At 43.0% G+C, this 24,000-nt stretch overlaps 2 protein-coding genes and 1 long non-coding RNA gene across 5 annotated transcripts in view; 1 reads left to right on the top strand and 2 right to left on the bottom strand.

The window, feature by feature from the left end:
• The window catches only part of mkln1 (muskelin 1, intracellular mediator containing kelch motifs), a 53,227-nt gene extending 48,630 nt beyond the window's left edge, over positions 1-4,597 (top strand). For both annotated transcript variants that reach the window (XM_063212113.1, XM_063212114.1), the window contains 4 exons: positions 921-1,060; positions 2,360-2,462; positions 3,185-3,239; positions 4,436-4,597. In XM_063212113.1, coding sequence (XP_063068183.1) covers positions 921-1,060; positions 2,360-2,462; positions 3,185-3,239; positions 4,436-4,557 — 420 coding nt within the window. In that variant the 3' untranslated portion in view covers positions 4,558-4,597. The remainder of the gene's footprint in view (positions 1-920; positions 1,061-2,359; positions 2,463-3,184; positions 3,240-4,435) is intronic.
• A 1,007-nt stretch (positions 4,598-5,604) lies between these two features.
• LOC134460219 (uncharacterized) lies at positions 5,605-7,215 on the bottom strand. Its single transcript, XR_010037023.1, has 2 exons — positions 6,217-7,215; positions 5,605-5,819 (listed from the first exon to the last, which is right to left on the bottom strand). It is a non-coding gene; the product is annotated as an uncharacterized LOC134460219 (long non-coding RNA).
• Positions 7,216-11,385: 4,170 nt separating this feature from the next.
• Positions 11,386-24,000, bottom strand: part of podxl (podocalyxin-like) — a 30,921-nt gene continuing 18,306 nt past the window's right edge. The window contains exons 2-8 of one of the 2 annotated variants that reach the window (XM_063212112.1): positions 23,030-23,506; positions 21,895-22,247; positions 21,452-21,481; positions 18,186-18,321; positions 17,153-17,202; positions 16,093-16,236; positions 11,386-14,925 (exon numbers count right to left, since the gene is read on the bottom strand). In XM_063212112.1, coding sequence (XP_063068182.1) covers positions 14,710-14,925; positions 16,093-16,236; positions 17,153-17,202; positions 18,186-18,321; positions 21,452-21,481; positions 21,895-22,247; positions 23,030-23,506 — 1,406 coding nt within the window. In that variant the 3' untranslated portion in view covers positions 11,386-14,709. Of the gene's footprint in view, positions 14,938-16,092; positions 16,237-17,152; positions 17,203-18,185; positions 18,322-21,451; positions 21,482-21,894; positions 22,248-23,029; positions 23,507-24,000 lie in introns of both variants that reach the window. The other variant, XM_063212111.1, reaches the window with a different exon arrangement.

The following is a 24,000-nucleotide window of genomic DNA, read 5'->3' as shown; positions in this document are numbered from 1 at the left end:
CACACACACACCCTGTCCACGCTTCGCACACCAGCTAGTCTACGACGAGCTACACAAGGTACACACACACACCACGCCCTGTCCACACTTCGCACACCAGCTAGTCTACGACGAGCTACACAAGGTACACACACACACACACTCACACACACAGTCTACGACGAGCTACACAAGGTACACACACACACACCACGCCCTGTCCACACTTCGCACACCAGCTAGTCTACGACGAGCTACACAAGGTACAAGCACACACACACACACACACACACACACACACACACCACCCTGTACACGCTTTGCACACCAACTAGTCTACGACGAGCTACACAAGGTACACACACACACACACACACACACACCACGCCCTGTCCACGCTTCGCACACCAGCTAGTCTACGACGAGCTACACAAGGTACACACACACACACACACACACACACACACACCACGCCCTGTCCACGCTTCGCACACCAGCTAGTCTACGACGAGCTACACAAGGTACACACACACACACACACACACACACCACGCCCTGTCCACGCTTCGCACACCAGCTAGTCTACGACGAGCTACACAAGGTACAAGCACACACACACACACACACACACACACACACACACACACACACACACACCACGCCCTGTCCACGCTTCGCACACCAGCTAGTCTACGACGAGCTACACAAGGTACAAGCACACACACACACACACACCACCCTGTACACGCTTTGCACACCAACTAGTCTACGACGATGGATATAGTACTGCACTTTAACAGTACTTTTTTTGCAAGTGACTACAGGCCCTTATTTTTTTGCCACTAGAAGCACTGAATAACACTGCTCAGTTAAACCCTGTAAAGTGAATGTGGCCATGTATTAATAGGCCTGCTGGGTTTTTTGTTTTTGTATTTGGACAGGTGCACTACCTGTTTGGCGGCAACCCTGGCAAGTCGTGTTCTCCCAAGATGCGGCTGGACGACTTCTGGTCCCTGAAGCTGTGTCGACCCTCTAAAGAGTACCTGCTGCGACACTGCAGATACCTCATACGCAAATACAGGTACACACACTTTTACTTCTTTATTTGGATTGACTGATAGGCTTTTATCACAGCACACAGCACATTTTATAGGAGTTTTACACAGAACTAAAAGAGTCTGCTGCTCACTGAGTGTCTTAAGGATACATATGGCACCTGCTTCTTCAAATGAAAAGGCTCCCAATTATGCTGGATGCTGAGCAGAATTTGGTTAATTGTTTTTGGTTAATTGGAATTTCGTCAGCTCACACACACACACTCGCACAATGCACTACGCGTCGCATACAGGTACTCACACACACCCTCAAGTAAACTTTGTTGTGTCCTACCCCGTGCTGTTTCTCTGCACACTCACTGCAGAAACATCCACAAATGCAGACACAGCACAGCACAGCACAGCACAGCACAGCACAGCACAGCACAGCACAGCACAGCACAGCACAGCACAGCACAGCACAGCACAGCACAGCACAGCACAGCACAGCACAGCACAGCACAGCACTCACTTGAGTTGACGACCCCAGCTGTGCTTGTTTGTTGTGGTGTTATGCCACCTGTTAAAGACAAAGGCTGCTATACTGCCCTCCAGTGGTGAGAGAGGGGAATGACCAAATTCCCCACCCATAAACACATGACGCACTTTAGTCTGCTAGCCCCTCAACCAGACCAAAAGACCGGTTTTATCCAAAAGCCATTTGCACATTAAATTCTGCACAGATAACAGCATTTTGAAGACATTCATTGTGTGTTCTATTGTATGTTTGTATGGTTTGTCTGTGTCTGTGTTTCTAGTTATTCATTGTTGTTTTTTATTCACTGTTTTAGTGGGCCTATTGTTTTTATACTGCTTAATGTTGTTTTCAAGTGGTTTTGAACAGGCAAATTAAAATATTGAGGCAATATACAACGTGGTGAGCAGCACATAAAAAGATGCCACTGAGAGATGTACACATGCACAAACACACTTCAATCCTTTTGAAAGAAAATGGAAAAATAAATATTTCAGAAAAATGTTCAGACACAGAAACAAAAACACATTCCCTTTTGAATTGGTGTTAAAGGCCAGGCAATACACAGGATCATCGTCATGTCACACAGACCACGTGGGCAAGCACGCATGCAACAATTCTGTTTTCAAGTCCAAGCAGTGTACAACGTGGGGAAGAGTAAATAAGAAGATTTGATTGATTGATTCATTCATTCATTTCATTCATTCAATCAATCATGTCTTTTGTCATTGTTCAGCACAACGAAATTGCTAAGCGCAGATGCTGCAGGTGCTTAATAAAAGTGTGTGTGTGTGTCCGTGTGTGTGTGTAGGTTTGAGGAGAAGGCTCAGACGGAGCCACTGAGTGCCCTGAAGTATCTGCAGAATGACCTCTCACTCACCGTAGACCACACAGACCCCGACGAGACGAAAGAGGTGCGTGCGTGCTTGTATCCGTGTGTGTGCATTTGTTAGTGTGTGCGTACGTGCGTGGGAGCCCGCCCACGTACACTATTATGCAGTACAGTCAAATGTTTTTAAGTGTATGGGTGAATGCAAGTGTGTATGGGTGAATGTACGCGTATATCTGTTGTACAATCAATTCCTAATTTTTCGATGAGTGTGAATGTTTATTTTTGTTTAATGCAATCAATGTCTGGCCTGTGTGATACTATTGTGAGCGTTCTATAAAAGTGCGTGTGCGCACGTGTGTGTGTGTGGTCATACAAGTTCATGCGAGTTCATGCCCTCGTACATTTTCATGAGAATGTTCTAGGAAGTAATGTCCTAGAAAGTGTGAGTGGAGGATAGCTTAAAACACTTCACAATGTGTTTGGGGGCAGATAAACTCTTTTGTGTGTGTGAGAGAGAGGAAGAGATTACTTCACTGTCTGTGGGGCAGATTCTCACGCTTTTGTGTATGTGTGAGTAGATTAACACACATCTGTGTGTGTGCGTGTGTGTGTGTGTGTGTGTGTGTGTGTGTGTGTGTGTGTGTGTGTGTGTGTGTGTGTGTGTGTGTGTGTGTGTGTGTGTGTGTGTGTGTGTGTGTGTGTGTGTGTGTGTGTGTGTGTGTGTGTGTGTGTGTGTACACGCGCAGAGACCTGATTAACATCAATGTTGTGTGTGTGTCTGTCTGTCTGTCTGTCTATCTGCAGTTCCAGTTGCTTCCTTCGGCTCTCTTCAAGGCCAGCTCAGATTTCATTCCACTGGGTAAGCTCTCATTCCCACACCCCTTCATCACACACACACACACACACACACACAAACACACCAACACACGTGCACGCACGGTATGTCGTATTCAATTCAGGTGGTGTGTATATCACGTGTATATCACCCAGTGCTTCGAACCAGTTTAAGGAACGAAAACCGAAAACTGGAACGAATGGAATTTTACGCAATTTTATGAGGAGCAGAAACGGAAACGAAAACGAAATGGTCTTCAACTGTTCTGGAACAGAAACGTTATTCTGAAATCCACAAAACCGGTTAATAACAGTTTATTTCGCTCTCTATATATTTTATAAAATTTCACAAAAGCATACACTGAAGCATACCTTGAAGTGTTTGCGCTGTATAGTTAAACAAGAAATTGGAGATATTTGTCAGCAACAGACAAGCTACACCATATCTACACCATGCAGGGTTAGGAATTATAGCGCAAGATCTCCATGTGGATTAAACTTACAGCCAGGTAAGGAGTTTAGCACGTATCCAGAAATGTTTTTGATAAGAAATTATTCATAGGCTACTACTGTAAGTCTGTAGGCTATATGTGGGAGGGATAGCCCATCTGAATGTTTTTGGATACCGCCTGTGATTTAGCCTATTATTTTTGAGGATAGAGTAGCTACGGTGTAAATCAAGGGCAAATACTATTGGCTACGCCTATTCTAGCTATAAGATATAGTCCATAAAAAAGACTTGATCGGCACTGCCGGAACGATAAGAACGAACAATATTTTGCATTCCAAACCGGTTCAGGAACGATATTTTTGTGGCTGAACGAATTCAAGAACTAAAACGTTAAAGGCCTACCTGAACCGTTCGGAACGAAACGATTGAAAAATAATTTTGTTTTCAAGCCCTGATATCACCTATCATTAAATGGTCATTGGTGGGCTCGGACAACAGAAGGAGCAGCGTTGTTTAGAATAGTGTGTGTGTGTGTGTGTGTGTGTGTGTGTGTGTGTGTGTGTGTGTGTGTGTGTGTGTGTGTGTGTGTGTGTGTGTGTGTGTGTGTGTGTGTGTGTGTGTGTGTGTGTGTGTGTGTGTGTGTGTGTGTGTGTGTGTGTATAATGTTCTATATGTGTGTGTGTGTGTGTGTGTATAATGTTCTATATGTGTGTGTGTGTGTGTGTGTTTTTCTAATGTTCTATATATGTGTGTGTGTGTTGTGCGTGCAGGTTTCTCGGGTGTGGATCAGACGTACGCTCAGCGCACGCAGCTCTTCGACACGCTGGTCAACTTCTTCCCCGACAGCATGGCCCCGCCCAAAGGAAACCTGGTGGACCTCATCACGCTGTAGACACACCACCTGGACTGAAACGTGTCTGGGTGTGTGTGTGTGTGTGGGGGGGGGGGGGTGTATGTATGTATGTGTGTGTGTGTGTGTGTGTGTGTGTGTGTGTTATTGGGGGGTCATTAGAATGTGTGGGGGGACAGTCCTCTGTGTGTGTGTGGATGGGTGGGTTTGTGGGTGGATGCGTGGGTGGTTGTGTGTACGCATGTGTGGTCGAGAGTGCCCAAACCTGGCAGTAGCCACACACCTAAAACACACCTCGATCCACCTAAACCACACACACCAACGCACCCTAATACGTCTACACAAACTCTTCTACAAACTGCTGGACAATAGACACACAGACACACTCTCATACTCAAACTCACAATGAAGTATTCGGTGTGCATGTCGGTGTGTAGGGGTGTGACAGCATCCATTACCACATAATGTGATCTGTGTTTGCGAGAGAGCGAGACTGCGTGACAGAAAATGAGAGTGAAATCCTTTACTGACGTGAGTGTTTGTATGTCTGGGATGCCTCAGGTGTCAAGTGGTGTGTGCTTGCGTTGTGTGATCAAGCTTGCATGTCTACAGTATGTGGTGTATATTGTGTTTCTTTGTTTTGTTTTTTTTGTCACATAGGCCTCAGTTTGTTCGCCCATGGCACAGTGTCTGCAAAGACACATACACACACACACACACACACACACACACACACACACACACACACACACAGACACAGACACAGACACGACACACATACATAAATTCTGTTGGGGTTTTAAAAAAGGCCTTGTATGTTTCTTTTGTATCCTTCGTTGGTCTGTGACGTAGCATCGTGCGCGTGCGTGTGTCATGAACACTACAGCAGTTTTTTTTTATTTGTGTTTGTGTGTCTTAAACTGAAATGTGGACTACAGCTACCATAATCCTTTGCTGGAATGAACTGAGGACAGCTGACTGATGTTTATGCATTGGTACTGGACATAGAAGAAGGGGAGGTCTTCCCCTACCCTCTTGATGGTCATAATTGCACACCCTTGCTTGCGCTCTAGTGTGCAAACATGTGCACACACAAGACACATGGGCACACAGACACACCACTGCAAGTCTGTGACATGGGCTTCGTTCGTGATGAAGCAGTGATGCTTTTGCTATGCAGCACGCATGCACACCAGGCTTGTACGAAATTCCGAATTGAATGAATTTCAATTCAAAGTAATGCCATAATACGAACACTAGGTGGTGTCATTACCTTGAATTTCTTTGAATTTAATCTACACCACCTAGGGGTGGTACGGTTCACAAAATTCACGGTTCGGTTCATATCGCGGTGTCAAGGTCACGGTTTTCGGTTCTCTACGGTTCTTTTTTTTTAGTTCATGATAAATGGTGCACTGGCTAATAGAATCGGACTTATCACTAAATATCCTACATATGGTTTGTATAGGCTTATAATGTGAAAATGGTGTGATTTTAATTGTGTCATCCTCTGATTTGGTCTTATACGCTAATGTTTTAATCAGAGAGACTGGATAAGATACTCCTAGAATCTCTGTTTTACATATTTTTCTGGGCAGTACATGACTTGCGGTTTGCGATGGATTGCACAGTTGGGTTCGGTATGTGTGTGAATTGCACGGTTTCGGTTTTCGGTGCGGTTTGTGCCATCCCTAACACCACCCATTGAAAGTACATGGAACACCACCACCTAGTGTTTGTATTATGGCATTACTTTGAATTGAAATTCTTTCAATTCGGAATTTCGTACAAGCCTGATGCACACTTTGCCAGTTTGATGCATTCTGGTCAGCCCAGCAAAAGCAGAAATGCGCCACCACGAACGGGGCCATGAACAAATTGATGCAGGCTTTTTTTTTTTTTTTTTGGTCTTTCAGACAAGATTGTTATTATTCATAATGTGTGTGCGCGTGGGTGTGCGTGCCCGTCTGTATCTGGTGTCTGTGATGCTGGATGGTGAGCTTGGCCAATGCGACCCATGTGCACTTTTCAATCACGGCAACACGGAACAACAGAATCTCAGTCTTCTGATTTGGAGGAGTGTGTGCATGTGCGTGCGTGTGCCTGTGTGTGTGTGCGTGCGTGTGTGTGCGTGCGCGTGTGCGTACGTGCGTGTGCGTGTGTGCGTACGTGCGTGTGCGTACGTGCGTGTATGTGTACGCGTGTGTGTGCGTGCGCGTGTGTGTGTTCGCGCGCTCGTGTGCGTGCGTGTATGTGCGCGTGTGTGTGTTCGTGTATATATGTGTGTGTGTGTACTTGCGCGCGTACGTGCGTATTACTTCCAAACAGGGTGGAGTGAAATTAACAGCTTTGGGTGTGTTGGTGCTTTCTGTACAGATTAAAGAATTGCAATGTGTACTACGTGACTGGGGGCAATTATTAGAACCCACAGTAGCAAGATAATGACATAATGTTGTGAGAGATTGAGAGATTGTGTGCAGCATGGTATTTGAATCGTGTGTGTGTGTGTGTGTGTGTGTGTGTGTGTGTGTGTGTGTGTGTGTGTGTGTGTGTGTGTGTGTGTGTGTGTGTGTGTGTGTGTGTGTGTGTGTGTGTGTGTGTGTGTGTGTGTGTGTGTGTGTGTGTGTGTGTTGAAGAGAAAGAGATTTGTGTGCGTCATGACATTTAGCTCACTAGACATGTGCCCCTGACTGTGTGTGTGTGTGTGTTTCCATGTCCTCATCACATCACATCCTTTATCTGAACCTAACTGGCCATATTGTGTGTGTGTCTGTGTGTCTGTGTGTCTGTGTGTGTGTGTTTTGTCTCTGTCTTGGCAAGTTAATCGATTTGGGAGATTTTGTTTAATTTATTTATTGTCCCTGCCCCCTTGTTGCAGTTCTGTCTGCTTCCTTCTTACTGTGAGATTTCTCCAGCTCAGAGGAAATGGCATGGACACACACAGACACACACACACACAGACACACACACACACAGAGACACACACACACAGAGACACACACAGACACACACACACAGACACACACACACACACACACACACACACACACACACAGACACACACAGACACACGCACACAGAAAGTAAGAAAGCTAAGATGGCGGTGTGTATGCTGCGTTGGCTCAGGTTTCCCATGATGCTCTGGTGTTCTGGGCTTCCCGGTCAGCTTTCATTGGTCAGCATTGAGGTTGGCCACACCTCGCTCCAAGCAGCTACCACCGTTGTGTTATGATGCTGTCAGTATTATTGTGTGTGTGTGTGTGTGTGTGTGTGTGTGTGTGTACAGTAGAGATAGACCGACAGAAAGTGTGTGTGTCTGTTTGTCTGTCTGTCTGTCTGCTCCGTGTGTATATGCTATATTACAAACTTGTGTGAGTGTTTGTGTCTGTATTTTGTGTGAGTGAGAAATGCTTATGGAAGAGGACATATGTATGCCTGTATGAATAGTACAGGTTTGTGTGTGTTTGTTAAACACATAAACTCAAATATCCCCTTTTTGATCTAATGAAGTGGACATGATTAATGAGATGACTGACATGTAATTTTGAAAATAATGAATTTTGACTCTGCCCATATTTAAATACAGAAAGAGAAAAATGATCGAATTCAGGGCTTTTTTTCTTTGTTTTTGTTATTGTTGCCATAGTGACTAGATTGGGGTTTTATTTTGTATGGAAATTAAGACTTGTAAAAAAAAGAAGTGTATAAATATGGTAAACCCGACTTATAATGTTTAACAACCTTTAAAGAAAAAAAAACGGAAGCACCTTTTTATTTAATTTTTTGTTCAGCCACAATGCCAAATATAACGAACCTTTTCTCTCTTTTTTTCTGTGTGGAGGGCCTGAGTGGTATATAGAAACATATATACCCCTCTTCATTTTTTTTTAATTTTTTTTATTTTGTTTTTTCCCCCCTCCCTCCCTGACCCCCCTCCTGCCCCAGTAATGTGGGGTGGAGGGGGGAGTGGGGAGAGAAGGGAGGTGGGAGAGGGTGCTGGGGAGGGAGGGTAACTACACTGTGGCACCACTGAATGTGTAGAGGCTCACTGTAGAACTTGCATTGTATGTAATGTACATAACGTAAAAATAAAGATTGTATTTTGTTCAGGTTTTTCGTAAAAGGAAGTGTCTGCCTGTTTTCTTTCTGAAAGGACATCCATCCTCGTGTCTCCCTCTCCACCTCCACTCACTCTCTGTCAGGGCTGTATCAAGGTAGCCTGGAAGGCAAATTTACATGGCGGCGTCATAATTACAAGCTATTATGTCAACTAACGGTGCTCTACACAACAGATTTTTTTGTTTTGATCAATATTAGGCTGTATCTATCTGCAATTTTTCACTTTTGGTCAATCAGTGGGCCCCTAGCAGGTGGCAGCCCCTAGACGGCAGCTGTATATAACGTGTGTTAATCTAGGCCTGCTCACTAATTAGTAAATATTATGTTATGTTATGTTACAATACTACACTGGGTAACATGACATTAACACGGCATTTGGGCATACTACATAATAATCACGTGTCTACTGCTTCCGTTGCCTTTAACTCCTCTGTAGCTGGGGTGTATTCGAGACAGAGAGAGAGAGAGAGAGACTGTTGAAATGAAAACAGAAATTAGAAATGCACCCAGAGTGCAGACCTCCGCCAAGGAAGCTGTTTGATAGAACATTTGACTATTACACCCTCATTTTTGAGGGTCTTTCTGTCTTGTTTTTGTGGAGTTGGGACCCTGCCCCTCAATGGTGAATCTTTGGATCCTGGATCCAGATCGTAAACCGAATCACCGCCAGAATGTAATCACTTCTTCCTTTTGTCATTTCCAACAACTCCAAAAGATCATGCAAATCTGTGCATTACTTTTCGAGTTATCTTGCTGACAGACAAACCAACATAATCTCCTTGGCGGAGGTCATGAAGGCACAAAAGGCGCTGACTGTTCCAGTGGGCCTTGTTCATGTGACATCAGGAAACTTCATTTCAATGCATTTGATGGAGGTATTATTTGTAGCATCCGGTGGCATGGACATCAACTCTCTTTTAACAAGTTATGCCCTCAAAATTGATTTAAACTTGGATCTATGTTTTAGAAATAGGTACAAATTTCATATGAATGATGGATGAATATTCGTTTCAGTTCTTCTTTAACTTTAAAGCAGAACCTGTTTGACACTAGAGCACAACTGAGATGTATACAATCGTGTTTGTGTGTCCAGTTATGGTGACTATTCCATACATACAGTAAATGGTGAAGTGTGTGACACGTAAACTATTGTAGCGGAAATGCACACGTCTGGCCTTTTGAGAAGATGATTTTGTATGTGTGTGTGTGTTTTTTGCACAAATTGCCACTAATGCACACGTCTGGCCTTTTGTGAAGATGATTTTACAAGCGGATTCCGAAAAAGTTGGGACACTTTGTATGTTGTGAATAAAATGAAAATGCTCGCATGTTAATAAGGTAGAGCATTATGTGCAGACAACATATCAGTTGTTAAAGTCAAGCAGAATTATTGTTTTGAGGTAATTATGTTATCATTTAAAATTTGACCCATGCAACAAATCTCAAAAAAGTTGGGACAGGGCCAAAACATATTGTAATAGTTGGATAATTCTAAAAATAACACAAGGAAGAATATTTTAAAAGGAACTATATTGACTGCCAACATGAATGCACAAATAAAATACCATCACAGAGAGGCTGTGGCACTCAGAAGTGAAGATTTGAGGGGCTAATTACTCATCTAGTACACAGAAAGATTGAATTATCCAAATTGCAGGCATATAAGGCCTATTTCCATAATATAGAGTTCTGTGTAATCATTGCATGAATAATGAGATCATGGCATACTCGTCGTCAATAAGCAAACTATGACATTCCAACAATGACAGCTCTCGAAAAAATTACCATAAACACAACACTTGATTAATGCACGTGATGCAGACATTAAACAGTGTTGCATGCGGAAAAGCTCATTCTAGATGGACCTAGGAGACATGTGAAACTGTCCTCTGATTACAGAATGGAAAATATTTCATCCTTTTTTAAAATCTTGGAGTCATGCACCCTCCAGGTTGTATAGAAAATGAACACTTCAACTTGATTTAGTGGTCAGTCTGAAAGAGAGCATATATGATAGTAAGGGGTGCAGAGGTGCCTTGGCTATGGTCTTCTTGCTCATGTAGAGCATTATAATGAATGTTGAATGATATAAACATTTTTTTTAACAGCATACATAAACAGCATACATTTAAACAGCATACATAGCTACCAAGGCATTATATTTTTTGAGCACCGCCTTTAGATATTGCCCCATAACGGTGACAAATTTCAAACTCTTCTATGTTCCAACAGTGTGGTTCCATCATAAGAGTAAACAGGTCACAAAATTGTTTTCTTGCAGTCAGGATATGCCACATATTAAGCATAACAAAAAGGTAAACAAGTTGAAGAACACACCTATCAGTTGAGCTGCTGAAATCATGTCTTGCACATCAAAATATTTAATTTCTGAATAAAATTATGCCATCAGTCAAAGTATTTAACTGTTCAGTCTCATCCCTTGTGTTGTGTTTGGTCTTATCCAATATAAAAAAACATTTTATTGGCCCTGTCCCAACTTTTTTGGGATTTGTTGCAAGAGTGAAATTTTAAATGACCACATAATTACCTCAAAACAATAATTCTGTTTGACTTTAACAACTGATATGTTATCTGTATATGATGTTCTACCTTATTAACATATTGAATGTTTTGAAAATGCCACAATTTTGATTTTATTCACAAAATACAAAGTGTCCCAACTTTTTTGGAATATGCTTTGTACTCATTTGTGTGTGTATTTTTGCACAAATTGCCACTAAAGCACACGTCTGGCCTTTTGCGAAGATGTTTATTGGTATAAGAGACAAAACAAATAAGGAGACGGCTGCAGCTCTGTAGTGATTAACAGACGCCAACAGCTTCCAGTGTGTCAGACCCCCTGCCGTTTGTTTACCATCCATAGATCCATAAACAAACAAACAAAAACAAATGATCATAAATACAGTACAAACAAAAACAAACTACATACTTTGGTGACAAACGAACAAAAAGCACAAATTGTAATTTGTAAAAAAAAAAAAGAAAACAAAGAACAACAGCGAGAACATCCACAGTGTTGTGACTGGTGATTATGACCTGATAGTGACGAATATCTATCTACAGACCAGCATACTTCAATATGTGTATAGTTATTACAAAAATAGTTATCAAATCTACAAGACTAGTGTCTTAACAGTGATTGTACTGGGTTGTGATTAATACAAATGCATACAAATTTCCCTTTTGAAAACACTTTGTTCATTTTAGGTAAAGTAGAAGAGGTGTTGAGGTTTCCTGATTGAACATTCATATTTGGCCCTTTCAAAATATTTAATAAAAAACAAAAACGCTGTTCAGACTCAGCCCACCAGAGGGCGACAGGGATAGAAGTGTCTGGCCCTCAGCAGCACACATACGGTACTCCAAACAATAGTTACATAAGGGTATCATGTAACTTGCATAAGAATGTCATAATGTGGGGTTTTTTGGAATGGGAAATTGACATTCAACTTAACTGAGTGACACATTATGACATTGATAAAAATCCATAATGTGTCATTTATGTTCCTGACGAGGGTCATCTCATTCTTATGATGCATACTTGACACCCTTATGTAGATCCCTTGAAAGAAAGTTTTACCCACATATATGTACAGTATTTAACCGTGGTTCTATGAGTCTATGTAATTTTAGGCATTTACTTTCAAAATTCATGCTGCCCATTCACATATTTGATCTATTCATGAACATTTTCTATTTACAAAGTGACAAAGTAATACTTAATGGACTAACCAAAGTAAAGTAAGTTTTGCAGCCAAAGATGTCTATGATGACCAGTAATTCAAAATTACAGACGGAGAAGATCCCGTTTCTCCCGTATGATAAGTGTAAATGTTCAAGTCATGAACATACATACATGAAAAAGACAACATCCATGAAGAGCCAGCATTAACTCTGGAAATAAACTGCTAAAAAATATTACATACTCTACCATTAAATGCTGCTATGAAAATGTGAAAGGTGTGAAACAATGTGTGTGGGGAGCTGAAATGCCCCCACTGTCACAAACAACCATATGGATATTACAATTAAACTCCCATCAGGAGTATGAGATGAGCATTTAGTGCTGAAAGCACCGGATGGCAGTCAGGAGAAACAGAGTATGACTAGCAGGCCTCCATTGGCGATGAGGACCCTGAGTGTGTGCACACGTATTTAAAAAAAAAAAAAAGTTTTTATGATTGGTGCAGAGGACCCATTATCTCCAAAATGTCCAACAGTGGCCCGTTTCTGCATTTAACGCCTCAACAAAAATATACTAAAATATTTTGGTAACACTTTTGAATAGCCTTAAAAATCTTTACTTAAACATTATCATCATTAACAAATTGCAGTTTAAACAACATATACAAATGTTTTTGAATGAACACTAATTTGCAAACATTTGGACATGTTTTGTTTATAGTTACTTCAATATTTACAAAGTGTTCAAAAGGCTTTTTAGGGACCGATATTCTTAAGTGTTACCAATATTTCCCCTTTCATTTTGTTATGCACACACACATACTTTGGAGCAAGGCCACTGGTGATAAGACAAAACATATGACAAAAAAACATGCAACACACTATTTACACAGCTGGGTAATTCCCTTGATCCACTATCACTGCTACCCTTGCTGGAGGCTAAGGTGTGTGTGTGTGTGTGTGTGTGTGTGTGTGTGTGTGTGTGTGTGTGTGTGTGTGTGTGTGTGTGTGTGTGTGTGTGTGTGTGTGTGTGTGTGTGTGTGTGTGTGTGTGTGTGTGTGTGTGTGTGTGTGTTCGTTGCCTCCCCTTGAATCACCTTAACCTGAGACGCTTTAGGCGTCTAGTGTTTTCTGTTGTTTGTTTGTTTCCAGGACAATAGAATCCTGAGGTCATTTTGTTTACTCTATTCTCTGTGACATCACCACGCGGGCGTCACTAGCTCAGTTACCTACCACGGCAACAAGACAATACAAACTCATCTAAAGCCGCACAGCAGTGTACATTCTTACAGCGTATGTCTGAAATCATCTTCATTCATCCCCATCATGAGGACTTAATGGGAGTTAAGGCATAGGCTTAAGGGGAAACTGGGCTTCTTCTAATTGGAGCTTTGGATTTTTTTTGTTCATTCAGCTCATAAACTGAAGTCCAGTTACTGTAGCTCCTTTGACTTTGACCCAGCACATACTATCATCATGGACTGTAAGGCCCTTTCTCCAATAGGTGGGCTAGGCCTGTTCCCACTCAGTTTTCAATCGAAGGGAGCCTTTTGTTTGATTGACAATTTAGGTGAGAAAAGTAACCTACATCATGTGTTTTTGGGATGCAGCCACCCAAAACCAATTACCCCAAAACATCAAAACAAATTGTATGAAAGAAAGAAAAAGAAAGGGAAAGAAAGACAGAGCGAACAAAAGAAAGAAAGGCAGAAACGTTGAGACCATCAAAAGTTCCTTCAGTACGAAAGTGTGAGAGAAGGGAAATGACGACATGAGAAGAGAACTGGGTCCAGATGTGTTTGAGGTTGACAGAACACAGCACAGCTGCATGCTCAAACACTCTGAGGACACTCTGAGTATGCAGCACATACACTGTATGAGTGTGTATATGTGTGACACGGACATCTGTATTGATCAAAAGATTGATTGATTGTCGTGTGTGTGAGTGTGTGTGTGAACCATATGCTACCGTTTGCGTCTACAGGCGTGTGTGTGTGTGTGTGTGTGTATGTGTGAGAGAGAGAGAGAGAGAGAGAGTCTACAGGTGTGTGCGTTTGCGTCTGCAGGTATGTGTGGGTTCGCATTTACAGGTGAGTGTCCTCATCTGGGATCATGTCGTCCTTCATCAGGTTGTCAATGGGGACGTGTGTGTGTGTGCGTGAGAGAGAGAGCGAGCGAGAGAGTGTGTGTGTGTGTGTGTGAATGTGTGTATGCGTCTACAGGTGAGTGTCCTCTTCGTCAGGGATCATGATGTCGTCCTTCAGCGGGTTGTGTATGGGGACATGTGCATATTGTGTCCCTGTGTGTTTGTGTGTGTGTAAGAGAGAGAGAGTGTGTGTGTGTGTGTGTGTGTGTGTACGTGTGTATGCGTCTACAGGTGAGTGTCCTCCTCGTCGGGGATCATGTCATCCTTCAGCAGGTTGTCGATGGGCACGATCCAGCTGTCGTTGAACTCGCTGGTCTGGCCGTTGGGGCGCGGGAGCTTCTTCTCCAGGGGGCTGGGCGACGTCTCCGTGGGGACCTCCATCTCCAGCGTGGGGTTGTCGTGGTAACCGTTCTCCACCGTCGGCATCTCCTCGGTCAGGTGCTGCTGCATGCACTGTGCAGAGACGCACGCACACACACACACACACACACACACACACACACACACATACACATACACATACACATACACATACACACATCCACATACAAGGCACAGGTAGGTCAGGGTGAGTGTGTTTGTACATCAGGGATGTGTTTCTCAAATGTATCGTTGCTAGCCAATTAGCAACTTGCCAATGAGTAACTGTATTGCAGCCAGCAAAGAAGCTAGCGCAGTTAATGTAGGAATTAGAGTTTCGAAAAACATAACCACATGATACTGTTGCATTAAATGCACACAAAACAGGAGAACCCCTGTTGGTGGCGTATATCCCGAAAGAGGTCAAAAGTGTAAGTCAGTGGCTCTCAACCTTTTTTGAACAAACACCCCCTTGGCCCCATCATAAGCCTCCAAACGCCCCCTTGACCTCATCATAAGCCTGGCAACTCCCCCCTTAGTATTAAAAATTGAAATGGACTAATGCCCCTTAATGGCAACTAAGCACCGCCCCCTCTCAGGTGTATCCTTCTCAACGTCGCCCTAGAGCTCCCTGGGGGACACTAGTGTAAGTAAAGTAATTAGCATACAACACTGTTTCTCAACTGGTGGGTCGCGACCCAAAAGTGGGTCGCGGAGGGGTCATGGGTGGGTCGCAGAGCCGTGGTGTAATTCATTGATTCGCTAAATTAAAAAAAAAAATCATCCAACTTTTCCAGCAACAATTTACAACTTTTATTTTGATAGGCGATTGAACGTGTGTCATCGTCATAGATAAAATCAGAATGTTTATGCGAGATAGTAGCGTGCAACCAGTCATTCGAGTATCGCTAAAAAAATTGGGTCGCGACCGAATGAGAGTGGAAAATGGTGGGTCCCAAGACTGTTCCAGTTGGGAAACACTGGCATACAGTATGTATGCATGATCTTGGTTGTTGCGGTAGCTCCTTCCATACCGTGAGGTGCATACTGCATACAGCTAAATCCACTATGAAATTGTGGGCCTAGCTAAAGTAATCTAGCAATGTTGTTCTTTGTTTTGTTATACTAGCACTAGTGTGTGTGTGTGTGTGTGTGTGTGTGTGTGTGTGTGTGTGTGTGTGTGTGTGTGTGTGTGTGTGTGTGTGTGTGTGTGTGTGTGTGTGTGTGTGTGTGTGTGTGTGTGTGTACCTGGTTCTTGCGGTAGTTTTTGCCATGCCGGTAGGTGCATATGGCTAAGCCCACGATGATGAGAGCTAGCGCCCCGCAGGATGCTAGAATAGCCACTAGCGTGGTGTGGGCACTCTGGTCATCACTCTCCTTCGGGTCGTTGGTCTGTGCATTAAAACACACACACACACACACACACACACACACACACACACACACACACACACACACACACACACACACACACACACACACACACACACACACACACACACACACACACACAGGTGAATTATGTATTTACTGTATGTTTACACATTTACTTACAAGTATAGATTTATTTGTGGACAGAGACGTACATTTAGATATTAAAGGACCAGTTCAATCAATTTCAACATGCAGTTGTAATGCTCACACTACCCTGGACTTGTCAGTACCTGAGGTTTTTTTTTGTTTTTCTTCTTCAGCCTTTTCCGAGATCCTGATCATTGTAAGGGGGGCAGCGCTTTGTTTTCATTTAAAAAACATGTTTATTTATTTCCAAAAACATCCAGCAAACAACTAGCAAACAGCGGTACCTTTTGGGAAAATATTTGGAGTAGGCCTATGTTCATTTTTTAAAAACGTAAACAAACGCTGCCCCCATTAGAATATCTCATATCTCAGAAAGGGCTGAGCCGAAAAATGTGGCATCACCGGGTACTGACAAGTCAAGGGTAGCTTGAGCAATTAATAACATATTGAAATTGACTGAACTGGTCCTTTAAGATATAGTACAAGACATAATGCATTATGGGTACAGTACATGCATCATATAATCAAATACAGTTCATACCTCATTTATTCATATGCTTCATTATTTTCTTTTATTACTTCATATATTTATCATGCATAAATAATATATTTTTTATTATATTATATTATATTATATTATATTATATTATATTATATTATATTATATTATATTATATTATATTGCCACATATTGCAAGCAGAAAAAAATGCACTGTATACTGTATATGGTTGTTTTGTAAATCTCCTCCCCTTGCTTGTGTATGTGTGTGTGTTCGTGTTCACTTACCGGTACCTTTTGAAGGTCATCGTAGTGGCTCTTTACAATACTCGTGTTAACTGGAAGAAAGGGTTCAAATCAAAAGTCAGGTGAGCAAAATGTTTGTGAATCGATAAATCTATTCAAAATCAAAAAGATTTCCTGTGTTAATTGTGATTTCTCGACTGAGTGACAAATCATGCATCTGAACATTTCAAGTGTGTGTGTGTGTGTGTGTGTGTGTGTGTGTGTGTGTGTGTGTGTGTGTGTGTGTGTGTGTGTGTGTGTGTGTGTGTGTGTGTGTGTGTCTGTGTGTGTGTGTGTGTCTGTGTGTGTGTGTGTGTGTGTCTGTGTGTGTGTGTGTCTGTGTGCGTGCGCGCATATTTTTCAGTGGTGTACTCTATGTAGAACGCAATGCAGTATACCCACCTCAAAATTTCAGGGATTTCAGTATACATACTTAAAATTGATTGATCCATTATTTAAAATAGCACAAATATACACGTATACAGTATACCCACGTCAAAATATGTTGAAATATACAGTATACCCACCACAAAAAAGTAGACTACACCACTGATATTTTTGTACATTATACTTGTGTGTGCATGTGTAAGTATGTATGTATGCGCATGTGTGTACTGTATGTGTGTTTGTGTGCGTACGTGTAGTACTACGTGCTTGCATACCTTTCCCACTGATCTCCACGGTGTCAAACATGGGCTTGTATTTTTGTACATTATACTTGTGTGCGAACGTGTGTACGTACTGTATGTACTGTATGCGCATCTATTTGTGTGTGTAGATATAGTATATGCATGCATACCAGAGAGAGTAGAGAGAGAGAGGTTCCATTGGCCCATTGTTTCCGGGTTCTATTATTGCAAGGGGGGGGGGGGTCCCCCTTTAGGCAGACCTAGGCAGACCTAAGGACTGTTCTATTCAATGCTAGGAGCATTATGACACGCCCTTTTAGGCAGACCGGAACCTGGTCACATTAGGTGCCCATAGAAACCTATTATGTTGGCATGTCTCTATATACTTAAAGAATCTCTGTGCATACCTTTCCCACTGATCTCCACGGTGTCAAACATGGGCTTGTCACTGCCTCTCCTCCTGTAGGCCATGGAGCACTTGGCCCCGTCCACAAACAGCTGCAGCAGGCGGGAGCAGATCTTGTCCAGCATGGCTTCTCCCTCCTGCAGACACCAGAGAGAGACAAGAGGCATCGCTTTGATTACTACTACTAGAGTTGATTACAGCAATATGACAATATTACTGTACACACTACAATATTACATTACACTTAGTTGACATTGGTTATGTGTTGTTGTTCACAGTCTCAACATACCACTGATAACTACAGTGTTGATAGAAATATCTATAAATCTGCAGATGATTCTATTCTTTCTAGTCTTTCACTATAGTACACACACACACACACACACACACACACACACACACACACACACACACACACACACACACACACACACACAGTTTACTTCTTTATTTGGATTCACACACACACACACACACACACACACACACACACACACACACACACACACACACACACACACACACACACACACACACACACACACACACACACACACACACTGACAGGAGCAGGAGACAGGGGCCCTTCCTGTCCAGTGGTTTTATAAAACTGTGTGTGTGTGTGTGTGTGTGTGTGTGTGTGTGTGTGTGTGTGTGTGTGTGTGTGTGTGTGTGTGTGTGTGTGTGTGTGTGTGTGTGTGTGTGTGTGTGTGTGTGTGTGTGTGTGTGTGTGTGTGTGTGTGTGTGTTTGTGTGTGTGTGTATGTATGTTTTAAGACAGCGTGGCCGAGGGCCAGACGGGATTGTGGGAAACAGGAAGTGTGTCTGTGTTCCCAGTGCTGGCCTGCTCCTGCTCCACCCGGGCCCGGCCCGCCACAGGATCCAGGCTCTTTACAAAGCATGATGTAACATCCTGCCTTTCTCTCTCTCTCTCTCTCTCTCTCTCTCTCTCTCTCTCTCTCTCTCTCTCTCTGACACCCTCTAATGTACTCTCTCACTCTCTCTCTGACGCTCTCTAAAGTGCTCTCTCTCTCTCTCTCTCTCTCTCTCTCTCTCTCTCTCTCTCTCTCTCTCTCTCTCTCTCTCTCTCTAATGTTAAATGCCCCCTCTCTCTGTTCTGTTCCTTACCTATACAGCTCTCCTGCTCCCTGTGCCTCTTCATGAGTAAGCAGCTCTGGGTTGTCAGGGCGGAGTAAATGTCAGGTGTCAATTCAATTCTTTGAGATTATGGCTGGCTAACACCATGGCTGTTACATTTGAAGCTTACGCTCACATTTTTTGATGCTTTTTATTTGACAAATTAACACTGCACACTTTACTGTGCCGAAGAGAGTGGGGCCGGTGATCAGAGGGGATACCAAGTACAAAAGCTTTGTGCAATCACTTTGATCAGCGGCTCCTGATTATAGTAGTCTCCCAAACAATTATGGAAACGTTAGAATCAAAGCACAAAGGCCCTGCCGTGGCCAACCGGTAGAGTACTCGTCTGCCATGCGGCCAACCCGGGTTCGATTCCCGGCCCGGGTCCTTTGCCGACCCCTCACCATCTCTCTCCCCATTCGCTTCCTGTCCACCTCTTAAACTGTCCTATCATCAATAAAATCGTAAAAGACCAAAAAAGATATCTTAAAAAATATATATATCAAAGCAGAAATACCAAAGAGGTAGAAGACATGTCTAGAGGTGCCACAACAGTTTGCCACAGCACTGGAAAATGGCAAGCACAGCCTCCATCTTTTGTAGGTAGACCTCTGCTCTTTAGTCGATGCAAATTAATACTAAATTTGTCCTAAAACTGTGTAGAATACGAAGTGAAACATAAGTCAAGGACCAGATTTGAAATGTCTGTCCGAGATCTCCTTATATCATATGAATTGATAAGATTCATTTTAAAGTCAGTTCCTATAAAATGTGGGATGGTAGGTGACCATACCCACATATTTTGGGATTATCCCAAGATACAGAGAGACATTAAAGAAGAACTGGAGAAGATACGACACATGCACATACCGTTTGACCCTGTATTTATTTTGCTGGAAAAAACAACAGAACAAAACTTTTCCAAAGACCAGGGTTATATTTTGCATGTCCTACTAATGATTGGAAGAAAAATGATCACAATGCATTGGATGCAGCCTGGTGGCTCAATGGAGACTCAGGTGCAATCAAGTCCAAGTGATGGAAAATATGTCTGCCATCCTTCAGCTAAAATTACCCCTATTCCTTAGGAGATGGACACCTGTCATTCTTCATATGGATTAAGCATATGGTTGCATAAGACCAATATAATATAAGCTAGCAATCAAGGTGCTATTTCTTTGTGTCTATTATTATTATTAATATCATTTTTATGTATTTTTATTTCATTATATATTATCGTTTTAGTATTATTTGTTTGTCTGGATGTGATATGTTTGTTTATGTGGTTGTGATTGCCTCTAAGTTCTCCATTGGCAATAACGTTTTTAAAAAATCAGTTCCTATAAATTAGGTAGATATTTAGCTACACAGTTCAGTTATTATCATTATATAGTGTGTTGATAGAAATGTTCACATTACATTACATTACATAACATTACTTCACATAGTCTTTTGACATGTGAGCGCCTTCTCTGTTCATTTACAGTGCAGAGGTCCACCTCTAATAATGGCAACCTGGATTGTCGTAACAATTAGGGGCGTGACACCTCTAGTCTTGTGTTTTACCTCTATGTACAAAACACAATGATTATTCTAGGTCCGAAAGGGCAGACAAACAGGGACTTTCCCAGGAAATGGAATGTCCTGTTCTGCAGCCCCTTGCGCTGTGTTTACAAGTGATGTACACACAGCCAAGGTTTTGCCACATGTGTGTCAATCGATGTCACCCAAATATTTTTTACTATCCATGTTCACATACTGTATTGTTTTTACTATAATCTAAATACCAAAAGCACACACTTTCATACAGACATGCACAGGTATGTGCGCACACACGTACGCTCACACGCACGCACGCGCACACACACACAAACACACACACACACACACACACACACACACACACACACACACACACACACACACACACACACACACACACACACACACACACACACACACACACACACACACACACACACTAGTGCTAGTATAACAAAACAAAGAACAACATTGCTAGATTACTTTAGCTAGGCCCACAATTTCATAGTTCACGGCATGGAAGGAGCTACCGCAACAACCAAGATCATGCATACATACTGTATGCCAGTGGTGTCCATAATCTTACCTCTGGCTGTTCCTTCTTTATGTACTCGTGCTGTGGAAGGAAAACAAACAAACATACACACGGTCAAAAAGGTGGACTGTCATTTACACACACACACACACACACACACACACACACACACACACACACACACACACACACACACACACACACACACACACACAAAATACACCACACACCATATACACCACATGCACACACAAATACACCACACACACACACATACACACACACACACACACACACATAAACACACACACACCTGACACGACACACGTCCCTCACGTCCCTACACAAACAAATACGGTACACACACACACTCAAAAGCCCCCCATACACACACACACACACACACACACACACACAAACACACACACACACACACACACACACACACACACACACACAAACACACACACACGTTCCTCCATCCCCCCCCTCACCGTGTGGGACTCCAGAGGAGCGGTGGTTGCCATGGTAGTGGTGGTAGGCAGGGCCGTGGTAGTCGGAGGGGGGACTGTGGTGGTCGTGTTGTCCTCCGGGGCGAGCGATGGTAGTGGTGGCCGGTAGACGGTAGTGGTTGCCCCGCCAGCCTGGGTGGAGGGAGTGGTGCCTGTGCCTGGGCCCCTACCAGCGTCAGTAGCAGTGCTGCTGGTGACAGAGCCAGAGCCAGAGCCAGAGGGCTGGGCAGAGACGGCGGCCGTGGGGATGGCGCTGACCTGGTCAGCGGGAGCCTTGGTGGTAGCAGGCTGCTGAGAGCTGTTGGGGCCCACTGCAGTAGTACTGCTGTCGCCACCTGCATTGGCAAAACACATGGGAATGCTGTAGTAATAATAAGTACAGAGCAAAGAAAATGCATGCATGCAACACTTGGAGAGTATTATGGGACCCAATACTCATACCCATACTCTGTCAGTTAAGGTAGACAGTCTTAACACTGGTCTGTTAAGACTGTCTACCTTAACTGATAGAGTATGTTTTCTGCACATGGTCTATCCCAACTCACCGAATGTCTTTTTGCACAATTACCTTTTTACATTTTTTAAATTTTTTACATATTACTTTTTCACATTATTTATTTTTACTATTTTTATTTTTATTTCCCCCTCCCTGACTATTCCTGTGTTATTTGTGTCTTGAAATGTCCATGTGGGCATTTGTTTATTTGTGTATTTATGTAAGCTACTGGATACCTGAATTTCCCCCTGGGGATTAATAAAGTTACTCTACTCTACTTGCATGCAACACTTGGAGAGTATTATGGGACCCAATACACTCTAGAAGATGTTAATTGACTATCTAGGTGTTGAAGTGTTGTTTTTTTTCTACTTTGTAGTGTTCCCAAAGGAAAGTGTAGGTGTCGAGTAGCTTACACACTTCCTATACATGTAGAAGGAATAAAAGGATATGATATCATGAGTTTATGGGAGCACTTCCTGTCGCATTGGTCCAAATGCACAAACGTGCAAAAAGAGTTTGTCGATGTCGGTGCGAGTGGGCACCCAGTGTGTGTGTATGAAGGAGAGAGAGACAATGTGCTTGCGTGCGTGCATGCACACGTGCTGAGTCGATCCTTACCCTGGTGGGCGATGTTGCTCTGATTATCATCAGGTTTTGCAACAGTGGTGGAAACAGCAGAAGAACCATTGGGAACAGCAGGGGTGGTTTGGCCATCATTGGGACTGGGAACGCTCAGAACTTGCCCACCGCCCCCACTCGGTTTAGTAGTGCTAACATCTGGGCTCTTACTGGGAGTTGGGGTCACGTTTTGGGTAGCACTGGGAGCAGCAGCGGGAGAGGTAGCCGCCGTCGTTTTGGCATCTGGTGGTGGCGGCGGCAGCATTTTGGTGGTGGTTGCGGCAGCAGCAATGGTAGATGAAGGAACAGCAGGAACGGTGGTGGTGGTGGCTGCAGCGGTAGTTGTGGCTGGGTCGTCTACTTTGGGGACAGGAGTGGTAGTGGCGGGAGTGGTGGGAGCTACGGTGGTGGTGGCGGCAGTGGTGGCAGCAGCAGCAGTATCGTCGTCTGTCCTAACACAATGTGGCAGCAGCAAACCTGAGCAAAGACAACAAATACTGAAGTTATTGCGGTGTTGCAAGGTGACTGCTGAGGTGACATAACCTTTGGGACGATAGTTGGAGAATGATATTTGGAAACATTTGAAATGAAAAAAAAATGTAAACGAAACATGCACCCATTAGAAATACCAGCGTGTCTGAAAGGGCTGAACAAAACAAACGAGGCATCTTTGGGTATTGACAAGTCAAGGGTAGCATTGAGCACTACGTACAACTGCATGCTGAAATTCGCAGAAATACCCCTTTACACTTTTCTGAGAATAAATGACTCTTTGAGTGTGGAGGGAACGCTACTAAGACATAAATGTTCTGAAACAGGGTTTAATTCAACACGAGTTAATTAAATTAAGTAAAATTACCACCAAATCGGTTGGGACCATGTGTTATTCAGAAAAGGGTTTAAATAAGACTGCATATTTTACTGTGTAATATCTCATATGAACTACACATATTCATTTTGTAGCTTCTTTT

This window comes from Engraulis encrasicolus, chromosome 12 (genome assembly GCF_034702125.1).
Source record: "Engraulis encrasicolus isolate BLACKSEA-1 chromosome 12, IST_EnEncr_1.0, whole genome shotgun sequence".
Classification (NCBI taxonomy): domain Eukaryota; kingdom Metazoa; phylum Chordata; class Actinopteri; order Clupeiformes; family Engraulidae; genus Engraulis; species Engraulis encrasicolus.
This window is presented reverse-complemented; position numbering and strand designations above follow the sequence as displayed.